Source organism: Microtus pennsylvanicus, chromosome 10, assembly GCF_037038515.1.
Source record: "Microtus pennsylvanicus isolate mMicPen1 chromosome 10, mMicPen1.hap1, whole genome shotgun sequence".
Taxonomy (NCBI): Eukaryota; Metazoa; Chordata; class Mammalia; order Rodentia; family Cricetidae; genus Microtus; species Microtus pennsylvanicus.
In genome coordinates, this window is record NC_134588.1 from 56,775,407 (window position 1) to 56,788,196 (window position 12,790).

General features: G+C 37.2%; 1 protein-coding gene across 4 annotated transcripts in view; it reads left to right on the forward strand.

The window, feature by feature from the left end:
* Kifap3 (kinesin associated protein 3) overlaps window positions 1-9,914 on the forward strand; it is a 137,886-nt gene extending 127,972 nt beyond the window's left edge. For 2 of the 4 annotated variants that reach the window (XM_075988446.1, XM_075988445.1), the window contains exons 20-21: window positions 6,159-6,227; window positions 8,546-9,914. In XM_075988446.1, coding sequence (XP_075844561.1) covers window positions 6,159-6,204 — 46 coding nt within the window. In that variant the 3' untranslated portion in view covers window positions 6,205-6,227; window positions 8,546-9,914. The remainder of the gene's footprint in view (window positions 1-6,158; window positions 6,228-8,545) is intronic. The other 2 variants (XM_075988444.1, XM_075988443.1) reach the window with 1 other exon arrangement.
* The last annotated feature ends 2,876 nt before the right edge of the window (window positions 9,915-12,790 follow it).

Sequence of the window (12,790 nt, forward strand, 5' to 3'; positions counted from 1 at the left end):
ACACATACACTCACACACAGTCTCACATGCTCACACACACACATTATCATTTATTGTGAATTGTAACAATTTTTTCACCATTGTTTACAAAGCTGCTGGCTTAAGGCTGTCATTTCTTTAAGTTGGGCAGCTATACTACCTCCTAAATGTTTTTTTTTGTGTATTTGAATTCACCCCAACTCCCTTTCCTACCACAGATAACTTTCTAAAAGACAGATTTAGACTATTATTATTTAAAACTGTTGACAGTTCTCAAAATTCATGCAATTCTTAGCACAGCCTGTGAAGAGTTTTACTATATAGTCCTGTTCACACTTCAGACCTGCAGCCTTGTTGCTTGCTTGTGTCACACACTAAAGAATTTGACCAGACAACAAGACAAAACAGCAGCCTACAGAATGCAAAAAGATCTTCACCAACCCCACAGCAGGCAGAGGTCTGATCTCCAAAATATACAAAGAACTCAAAAAATTGATCATCAAAAGAACAAATAACCTAATAAAAAAATGGAGTAGAGACCTAAACAGAGAATTCTCAACAGAGAAATCTAAAATGGCTGAAAGACACTTAAGGAAATGCTCAACATCCTTAGTCATCATAGAAATGCGAATCAAAACAACTCTGAGATTCCATCTTACACCTGTAAGAATGGCCAAGATCAAAAACACTAATGACAACTTATGCTGGAGAGGTGTGGGGTAAAGGGAACACTCCTGCATTGCTGGTGGAGTGCAAACTGGTGCAGCCCTTTTGAATATCAGTATGGCAATTTCTCAGAATATTAGGAAACAGCCTTCTTCAAGACCCAGTAATACTACTTTTAGGTGTATATCCAAAGGATGCTCAATCATACCATAAGGACATGTGCTCAACTATGTTCATAGCAGCATTGTTTGTCATAGCCAGAACATGGAAACAACATAAATGTCCCTTGACCAAAGAATGGATAAGGAAAATGTGGTATATTTACACAATGGAGTACTACAGAGCAGAACAAAATAACAACATCTTGAAATTTACAGGCAAATGGATGGATCTAGAAAACCTCATATTAAGTGAGGTAACCCAGACCCAGAAAGACAATCATCATGTGTACTAACTCATAAGTGGTTTTTAGACATAAAGCAAAGAAAACCAGCCTATAAACCACAATCCCAGAGAACCGAGACAACAATGAAGATCCTAAGAGAGACTTACATAGATCTAATCTATATGGGAAGTAGAAAAAGACAAGATCTCCTGAGTAAATTGGGAGGATGGGGACCCTGGGAGAGGGTTGGAGGGGAGCAAAGAAAAATGTATAGCTCAAAATCAATTTTTTAAAAATGCATTAATCTTAAAAAAAGGAATTTGACCAATACACACTGCTTGCTTGCTACTTTGTAGATGCTGCTGTTTTGCCTTCTGCATCTCTTTTTTAACCTGTGTAATCCTATCTGCCCTACCCTGCGGCGAGCTCCCTGACCAGCAGGAAGGAACAGCCACCAGACGAGGATTCTTCTCAAATCACGCTTTATTGGAGCCTCTTGGTTGTAGGGAGAGCAGAAAGCAAGGGGCCCGGAGCTCTGAACTATAGCTGCTTATATAGGGAGTCTGCCTAGCAACTTTTGATACTTTGTTCTGGAGACCCACCGGGCAGGAAAGAAAGCAGGGGAATATCCTTGTCAATTACAGGCCAGGATGTTCCCCTGCTGGTCAGGGGAAGTGTGGGCAGCTAGATCACAACAACTCACCCTGTTTTCCGGTGGAAGAACTGCAACCCTAATATGGAGTTATCTATCAAGCGAGGCTGGGGCCAAATGCCATCTTGTAATGGCAGCTATTCAAATCGGCTCCCAGCACTACCCCTCCATTCATACATTGATACTCTTTGTCCATTCCATGTTAGAGTCTATGCTAGGTGCTTCATATGCATCAAAGAATATTACATTCTTAGCCCTCCATGGTACTACATTCTTATACAAGAAGCAACAACCAAAATATATGACAGAAATATAATGACAAATGCCTTCAAGTTTAACTGATGTAAAGACCGTCTAACCTCAAAGATTCTGCTGTAGAGATTGTACTGTGTCTCTAATATGTTCACATTGTATTTTAGTGTCCTGTTGTGCAGGTTTTAAAGCAGTGCAGTGCTGTGCATTACACATGCACTCGGTATATTAAATACTTAATGTAATCAGAGGATGCTCTCTTACCTGCCTGTTCCTAAATAACCACTTAGAGGCTTAATATTACTTATAAATGCTTGGCTGATGGCTCAAGCTTATTATTAGCCAAGTCTGACATTTAAATTAACCCATATTTTTATTTATGCTTTGCCACATGGTTCATAACTTGTTACCTCATTTTTTGCATGTCTTGCTTCCTTGGCAGCTGACTTGCGTCTTCTAGACTCCACCCTTGTCCTATGTCTCTGCTTGGATTTCCTGCCTGGCTCTATGATGCCTTGCCATAGGCCAAAGCAGCTTTTTATTTATCAACTAATGAGAGCAACACATATTCACAGAATACATAAAGACCATCCCACAGCATACCCATTTTCTGTCTAATCAAAATTGGCGGTTTTTCTTTTAAAATAGTAAAATTACATATAACAAAACAGTTATCAAATAAGAGTTACAATATCTAGTCTATTTGCATTTGATAAAATTTAATACCCTATCATCTATCCTGTCTTTGTGAGTCTAAAGTTTCATATCTAATTTACCATTTATCATAACTAAGGAAAACTATAATTAGAACTACCTAGTCTTCATCTCCATCAAAGACCCCAGAAGAATATAATATTACCTGTGTAAACAGGAAGTGCATTGCAAGCAACTTCCAAAACTCTAGAAATGACAAAGACATCTGACTTCCTGGACAGTCACCCAAGATTCCTCTGTAACACTGGGGCATCCATCTTTAGCCTACAGGCCTGTAGGATCTGGCAGACATTTTAGTGAAGCAGGAGATTTAAAGGACTCTCCTGCTTGTATTGGTGATTTGTCAGCCACTTTCCTCTATGTGTTGCAAAATGTCTGGTAGTTTCTTCTGTGAAGCAGGAATATGAAGGACACTCATTCCTTGTTTCGGCAAAGTTTAGCAGTCATTTCCCTGTGGGTCCTGCATGTCCAGTTTATACAGCATACTGTCAAGCAATCAGGCAAGAACAGTTTCTTGCCTGAATGGCTAGCCTTGCCACATTGAACAAAAACCCATAATGAGTTTCTTCAATGCCCATCATTTCCTTTGAAGGAAATGGTGCTGCCAGGTACAGACATGTCTCTATCGAGAAAAGTCTTAAGTTCTTAAAACATTTTAAATGTCATATTCTGTGGGTCTTTAAAGGGTTTGAATATTACCTAATTGGAATATATCTTCATATACCTAAAAAAAACTAATTAATATGGCTATAAGTTTGACTATTATAGATGACTATTAATTTGTATTTTTAATTATATGTTACATTTTAAATGAGCTGCATAAATATACCTTAAACAAGAGTAGAAATATACATACACTATAACAAAAATGACCTTAAATTTATGTCAATAAACTAAATAAACTAAAATCCATACCAATGTAAAATATTTTGAGATTAACAGTTGTTTTTTAACAAAAGTAGATTCAGGGCTGGAGAGATGGCTCAGTGGTTAAGAGCATTGCCTGCTCTTCCAAAGGACCTGAGTTCAATTCCCAGCAACCACATGTTGGCTCACAACCATCTGTAATGAGGTCTGGTGCCCTCTTCTGGCCTGCAGACATACATGCAGACAGAATACTGTGTACATAACAAAAATAAATAAATAAATAAATAAATGAAGTTGGAAAAAAAAACAAAAGTAGATTCAGTAATCTACCCTTTACTCCCATCATTTCTACATCATATCCTCTTTTCTTTTTTTAGAAAAAGATTGACTATGACCAATAGCAGTTTATAATCCACCCCCTTTAAATTAAAACAAACATTTATAAACAATATTTTAGGAATTTTGATGTAGTTTTCTAGACTATTTCCTGCTCATTGGTGGGCACTGGTGATCTTATGGGGTCCTGAGAAAATTTGAGATAATAACCAAATCCTGGAAAGACCATTTATAACCTTTGTTGATAAATAGCCCCCTTTTCCCATTCACTCTCCCACAACAAAACACCTCTCCACCTGAGCTCTCTTGTATGGTGTCTTTCTCTCCCATGCTGCTTTTTTAAATTACAACACCACTAATAACCACATGACAGAGTCTATATTAGGCTGTTTTGAGATTTCCTCTGCCAAGAGAATTAATCCAAATCTCTTCATGTAGCCTCAGACTCCTCAGACAAGTACAAAAGGCAGCTACATTCTTCACCAAAATATTACAAGAATGATCTTTAAGCAACATACTAAAATTCCTCTACTCTGAAACCTCTTAAGCCAGCTCCCCATAGTTCATCAGATCACACGCAGTGCCACTGTCTTCCCTGCTCCTACTAGGATGGCCCACTAAGCAGCACTTAAAGTATTCACCTGCTTTTCTAATCCACAGTTTCAAGTCCATATTCCTTCAAACAAAAGCATGGTCAGGCAATATTCCACTCCTGGTTCCAACTCTGTCTTTCTTAGGGTTTCTACTGCTGTGCAGCAACTCCATGGTTATGGCAACTCTTATAAAGGAAAAACATTTAATTGGGCTTACAGTTTCAGATGTTTAATCCATTATTATTGTGGTGGGACATGACAGTATGCAAGCAGACATGGTGCTGGAGAAGATGCTGAGAGTACTCATCTTGATTAGCAGGCAATAGGACATAAACTGATATGTTGGGAGTAGCTTGAGCATGTATCACCCCCACAGTGACGCACTTTCTCCAACAAGGCCATACTTTCTCAAAAATAATCACATCTCCTAATAGTGCCATTCCCTATGAGCTTATATACTAGCTCCAAACACCATGCTTAACACATGGTAGGAATTCAACAGGTGTTTGTTCTATTTGAATGAGCAGATGTATGCACAAAGAATCAGTTACCAGACTTGGAACTCCCATGACAGATCATAGTTATGCCAAAATTCTTCTGATGATCAATTTATTATTTAATTATGAGTATAAAATGCTGGTTTTTTTATTCAGTGATCATTTCATAAATTGATACTAAATTAATACAAATGAAATCATCTATAATGTTAAGAGATTATGTAATGGCAGTTCTATAGAGTCAGGAAACATCTACTCCAGTGATAGCAACTTTTACTTGAAATCCATGATTAACTCCAGCCTTTAATGTCACCTGTAAATCACAAAAAAAATGAGTGATTTTAAAAGTCATTGTTTCCTGTTTATAATTATATTGAAACCAAATATTCTATGTAATGATGTATAGAATCCACAAAGGCAGTCACAGATTATAAAGAAAGATATCCAGTTTATTGGCAGGTGAAAACTCGGTGTATCTTTGTCTATATGCACAACTATACATTCACTTATACACTCGATCTTAGACTACTTTGTCATAATAGGTCCTTAACATTTTTCTTAGGGTCAGTGGAGTTTGTTACATTAATAAAGTCAGAGATAGGTTCCCACTGTATGCTATGCATGGTTCAGATGAGATTGGGCATATTCAAGATAGTATATCACCACTGCTGTAGTGATTTCAGACCACATCATAAATATCATACAAACTTCATATTTGATTTAAAGGTAAATCAAAGTTTTTTCAGAAGACAAATGAGAAGCAGAGATTGAAGATTGTGTCCTGATGGTTGAATAAACAGTGATGAGACAGTACATAAAGAATTAGACTTCACTTATGGATCAGAGAGTAATTCTAAGACTACTTGGATAGGGTTCCAGAGGACTGTAATAGAGAACTTTCTAGCAGCCTGGCATATCTACTCAGAGTCACAAGCACCTCATTTCCAGTTCAGACAAGGTCTGGATGAGTGCTTTCAAGAGTGTTGTGAACTGAAGTGCAAACAAGATTGTTTCAAAAGAAGATTTTTCAGATCCTAGATACTATGAGGTTATGAAAGAAAAAAATGGTCAAAGTACTTTTCATAGTAACATCCACTAATAAATTTATTACATGCTTGCTTTCTTTAAATTGCTGACTTAGGAATTTAAAAGAAGAAAAAGACGTGTTGCTCTGATGTAATTATAGTAAATAATGATGATGCTTTTCACTTATGCAGCGCTTTTCATCCAAGGATTTCAAAGTGCTTTACAAACATGCACTAATTAAGCCTCCCAAACAGCCTGAGGTAGGTGCCTGTCTTCCCGAGTGTGCCAGGGATTCCTGCTGCTGCCGTGTCCTTGGAATGCGCTGCATGTAAAGGGTCACCTGTCATCTTCAAATTCGTCTTCCCTCTGAACCATCGCAAGTTTAGAGTCTCAGTGAATGCTGCTTGAGGACTTGTTTCACGTACTGTAGATATTGACAGACTTCAAGCTTTTGCTTTCTCTGTGTCAAATTACTCTGTATATTTATAGAAACAAATTCTAAGTGTTTAATATACTACTGTTGGGTTATATTTTTCACTATCAAGGATTTGTTTCCATTTTCTTCTCCAGGTACCCAAAGTCACATTTCCATCAGAGAGGGACTTTTTTTTAACTAAAATTATATATTATCAAGAAAATATACTGAGGTTGGGTAATTCAGTGGTTTAAAATGTTTTATCTTAACACTAAAGACAAAAGTTAAGTATCACTATAAATAGTCTTGTAAAGAAAAAGTAGCATAGTGGGCTTCATAAGCTAATATAGAGGGATTTACAAGTTTTCCATAGGTTCAGGGCAGCAGAAAGAATTGGTCCATACAGAGACATACTAAGCAGGACACCATTAAATTCTCATATGTATAAGCGCACATTACAAACTACTATCTAATGCAGTGGCCACACAGAGTGAGCAGATGTCACACACCCAGCTTAGTTTCCTTGGGTTGCTAAGTCGCTGGTAAGGGCACACAACTGTCCCTGGACTGTTAATGCCATGTCTAGTCTTCCTGAGTCAGAAGTACATAAGTTTTGCTGCATCACGTCCCTTTGTATTTATGGTTTCTGCCTCTTCCAGAACTTCTCCCAAACTGTTCCCCTAACTGTGAATAGGTGTACCTTGTGAATAAATAGAATTTTGTTAAATCCACTAATTTCTGAAACATCTTTTTAAGTAATTAAATGTATTCTTTGACAGTTTCATACATGGATATAATATGTTCTGATTACTCTCAACCTCCACCCTCTCTGAAGCTGCATAATACTTTCCCTTCTTCTCAAAGTTTTATCTCTTCTATGGAATAAAATAAAATACAGACTTAAAATTTGCAGCTAGCTTTGGTAAATTATGGATCCAATATTTTTCATGAAGTTTTATTTCCCAGGATCACTCAGTATAAATCTTAAGCTGAAAGGTATATAAACCTACCCCAAGAGGTAGATTCACTTGAAGTGCATGCCTTATATTTAATTCTTATGCATCGTGTACCATAGCACTTACTCTTTAGATATGGTCTGATCCATGTGCAAACACTTGAACATGTGTGTGATTAGCATCTTAATACCTACTAGTGCGTTTCAGTGTAATCCTTCTTGTGAGAAGAAGTTAATATAAATGTGAATACTTACTCTAATCAAATTGACATTTGTTGGTGAAAATTATTCTGCTTAGTAGAATCTCAAATAATGTTGTCAAATGTACCTTTTGTTTTCAAAGCTTACATTTCCACACTATAAATGATTTCCTTTCATTTTATTTTGAGCTCACTAGCATTCGCTGCATGAGCTATGCATGAGCATGTTGAAGCTGCCATATTTGCCTGGCAAAATAAAATTTTGTCCTTTTCTTCAGTTATGACTAATACTTTGCTAAAATGCTTTGTAGAACAGATTTTCTTTTATTCAGAAACAAAAGAACATTATAAATTAAGAATAAACTGTATCTATGCTTCAGGCTATATTTACAAATCCTTGGCTTCTGTTTGCACAGAATAAACTAGAGCTTATAGTAGCCTTGCTTTTACTAAAAAGAAAAAGACACACAATTTAGCATTAAGAGTTTACAGGTCAGCTCCAGCTGATTGGCAGGCTGTGCAGAGCTGCCTTGTCCTTCTCAGCTCGAATGACTTAGATGTGTGTGTTGGGAGCTCACTGCTAATGCTCCAGATTGCATATCCTATTCACAGGGGTTTGTCTCCATCTCCACAAGACAGAGAGTTACCACTGTTATCATTTCCCAGTAGAGTAGTGCTGAGCATTGCCAGAATGTGGTTTTTTTCATATTCTTTCATAAGAGCCATATATATAAATAATTTGTGAGTTCAAACTGTTGAGTTGAGTCTTTCACTTTATTTGGAATAGACCTGCCTGACAGGTTTCTGGTGTCTGAATATAGATCATCAGAGGTGGATATTTTAGAAGTTGTATTTTAATGAGAATAGAAAGACTAATAATAATTCTGAAAATCACTGTCACTGCTGGGGAATCCTGGAAGTGTGATATTCAAAGATCCTGACGATGACCTGCACTGTGGCTGTGTGGTTCAAAACAGAAAAGCTTATCACCTGTCTTTCTCTTTTCAGCCTCGGAATGGATGCCTTTGGCCAACCTGTGGGAATTCTTGGACGTCCTGCCACTGCATATGGATTTCGCCCTGATGAACCTTACTACTACAGCTTTGGGTCTCGATAAAGTCACCCCTTTCCATGTGTACACTCAGCTGAGGAGAAATCTGTGTGGTGTTGGTTAACCTTGAATTTTGACTTAATAATGCATGTTTATACTCCTGTGGGGCTGTGTTTCTTCTTTCTCCACGTTGTTAGTTGCGGGTTAACTCTGACCCTCACTCCTTCCCTTAAATACAGTTGATGCTCCAGGGTTCACTCATCCAAACACATCTTGAGGAGAATAATATTTCCCATGAGACTGTTGCGAAACTACTAGCCCGGAAAAGCAGATACTACATTATGTACATTAAGTGACTAATTTCTATTAAAACGTGGCATTCATGCAAAGGAATAAGCGAAAGTCATGTGTTCATATTTACTGTGTTTCATAGGAACTACTCATATTCATGGAATACAGTACCCTTTTTTGGTTTCTCTTTCTACTTATAAATTCCTTAGTGTTTGTATGAGCTCTGCTACCTTTAAATTTTTGTAAATGACCCTCACTCAGTCTTTTATTTCATGCTGTGTCTGGAAGCTTCTCTCATCAGGTTATTAACTACCAATGAACATATGTTGTAAGTGGTGTTGGACCTTAAATGATCTATTATTCTCCTGAGTGATTTGGATTCATGACCTTTTGACTACAGCAGAGTACTGGGTCAACCTCTGTAAATATAGCAGGAGCCGCACTGCCATTCTAAGCTTTGGGTTTTTTTCCCCCTGAAATGTACAATGTACAGTGTGGACAAGCTAATTATTTTTACCTTACCTAAGAAAATTAAGGAAAGGGTTCTTTCTTTGTTAACTTAATATGGAAGTGTGTAATGGGAATGGATTAATAATGAGTTTTGAAAATGATTCATTGATTTTAAAATGTTGAAATTTTTACTTGAAAAACCAAGCAAGTGAACTAATTATTAGTATAGGTTGTTTCTTGATCACCTCCTACTAAAGAAACACAAGGCTTCCAAAGAACATGGATCAAAGGTAAGATTTCTGCCTTTAAATTGAAAATCCCACTAATCTAACTATACTATTTAACTTCATTCACACATGTAGCACACAGTACTAAAGCTGGGAAGGTCTTTTGGAACAGTTCAGTCCATGTGCTGGAGAAAGCAAACACTTAAAAATGTGAATATAGCCAACAGGTATGTCCTTACCTGGTACTTATGAAGTAGTATACAATCTGGGATGATGTTTGTTTCTGAACTCACAGCACAGTTTGTGTCTTTGTTTCCCTTTTACCCACTAAATATTAAAGCCAGAAAAGTTTGAATCAGTACTGTGCAACTCTCATTTTTACAGTTAAAAAACAAACAATCTAAGGTGAGAGCCAGTGAGATGGCCGGGTGAGTAAAGCATCTTGCCACCAAGCATGAAAACCTGAGTGTAAGTCCCAGGACCCACGTGGTTGAAGGAGAGGGCCAGTTCCTTCATGTTTGTCCTCTGACCTTCCCTATACAGCGTGTATAATATATGTACCACTACACAAACCCAGATATAAAATAAGGGTAAAATATAGACTCCTTTAAAATTGAGATGAGATCTTAAATGACTTTAGTCAGTCATGAAACCGGTCTCTGTTTTAACATAGCAGTCCTTGTACAAATGCTTTCCTGTTGTGTATCACATACACAGTATAAGTACACAAAAATAAAGTGACATTTACACACTTACAAAGACATTCCAGATAAGGTATAACATTTATAATGCTGTGCACAAATTTCTTATATATATTTTGTATTGTTTTAGGACTTCACAGATTTATAAAATTATAATTTTTCCACTCAGGCATTGACTAGTTTTACTCCCTGGTTTATGAAAGTTTGCCGGTAAGATCAATAATGAAGAATAACTGAAATATTGTATCTATCAGAGAACAGAAAAGGGTCAGCACTTGACCCTTGTAGAAATAACATTCATCCTGTAGGTTATATCCTGGCCTCACTGGATTTGGATTATAAATGAAGGTCACACTTACTTAATGATATATACTAGAAAATTTCTTATGGGATAAAAACTATAGTTTCCACAAGAATCTTAGATGATCTGGGGCTATACCCAAGTGGGTAAGGATCTACTTAGCATGTATGTACTAGGTTGTTTCCTCAAATAAAATAATTGAATTAAATTTTAAAATGACTTGGAAAGGAAAACATAAAATGCTTCAAAGAATAAGCTGCCCTCAGTCTTTAGCTATTAAGTGGCTAAGAGAACAGACTGAGAACTGTAGTCTTACTTGGTTTTGGTGAGGGATAGACAGATTCAGAACTCAAAAACACTTGAATAATTTTGTTTAGTGTTTTGTGAAGGAGATAGCTTTTCTTTATCTCATCTGTTTCTCCTCATTTTTTCTTCTGCCTTACTAAGAATTTAACCTGAGTCCCTTGCATATAATAGGCAAGTGCATTACCCCAACCTGTATCCCAAGTGGCAGGCAGGTGGATATTCTTTTTTTACAGGGTTTTATATATTTATAATTGATTTTTATTAAGCTCTACATTTTTCTCTGTTCCCTTCCCTGCCTTTCCCCCTCCCCTTCAACCCTCTCCCACAGTCCCCATGCTCCCAATTTACTCAAGTCTTTTTCTACTTCCCATGAAGATTAGATCCATGTATGTCTCTCAGAGTCCTCTCGTTGTCTAGGTTCTCTGGGATTGTGATTTTAGGCTAGTTTTCTTTGCTTTATGTCTGAAAACCACTTATGAGTTAGTCCATATGATAATTGTCTTTCTGGGTCTGGGTTACCTCACTCAATATGATGTTTTCTAGCTCCATCTATTTGCCTGCAAATTTCAAGATGTCACTATTTTTTCTTCTGTGTAGTACTCCATTTGTAGGAGGAGGCTGCTTGCTTGTCCCAGACACCCAGAACCAAAATAATCACACAGAAACTATATTAATTAAATCACTGCTTGGCCCATTAACTCTAGCTTCTTATTAGCTAACTCTTAAATATTAATTTAACCCATTTCCATTAATCTGTATATCACCATGAGGTCATGGCCTACCAGCAAAATTGCAGCATGCCCATCTCCAGTGGCAGATCCATGGCATCCCCTTACTCCGCCTTCTTCCTCCCAGCATTCAGTCCAGTTTTCCCTGCCTACCTAAGTTCTGCCCTATCAGGCCAAGGCAGTTTCTGTATTCATTAACCAATACATGCAACACATAGACATAAGGAACTCCCACAACATTTTCCCTTTTTTGTTTAAACAAAAAGGAAGACTTTAACATAGTAAAATTACATATAACAAAACAGGTATCAAGCAAGAATTACAGTTACAATATTTCTATTTATCTTTTATCATAAGTAAGGAAAACTATAACAATTCTTCAACTCTATCAAAGACTCCAGAAAGATATAATATTACCTAAGTAAACAGGAAGTGCATTGTAAGAAACTTTCAAAACTCCAGAAATGACAGAGACATCTCACTGCCTGGACAGTTACCCAAAGTCTTCTGTACCTTTGGGGCATCCATCTTTAGCCTACAGGCCAGCAGACTTTTCCACAATGCAGGAAATTTCAAAGGTGGTTTCGCCTATACTGGCAGTTTGTCCATCACATTTTTCTGTGTCCTGCAAAATGTCTAGTAGACTCTTTTTTTTTGGATTTTCGAGACAGGGTTTTTCCATAGCTTTTTGGTTCCTGTCCCGGAACTAGCTCTTGTAAACCAGGCTGGCCTCGAACTCATAGAGATCTGCCTGTCTCTGCCTCCCGAGTGCCGGGATTAAAGGTATGCGCCACCACCACCCGGCTTCTAGTAGACTCTTCCATGAAGCAGGAACCCCAAAGGATCATCTCACTGTTAGGCAAGTTCAGCAGTCATTTCTCTGTGGGTCCTGCATGTCCAATGAAGCATGCCAGGCAATAGCAGTTTCTTACCCAAATGGCTAACCAACTCCATAAGGAGCCTCATCAATGCACATCATCCTCTTGAAGTAGATTGGTGCTGATGAGCAGATGTGTCTCATTGTCATGAAAAGTCTTAAATTTTTAAAACATTTTAAATGCCATATCCTGAAGGTCTCTGAAAGATTTGAAGAATACCTATCTAACTGAAATATATCTCTATATATCTAGAGTATCTAACATTACTACAAGCTTGACTATTATAGATGAGTATATATTAATCTATATTTCTTAATTTT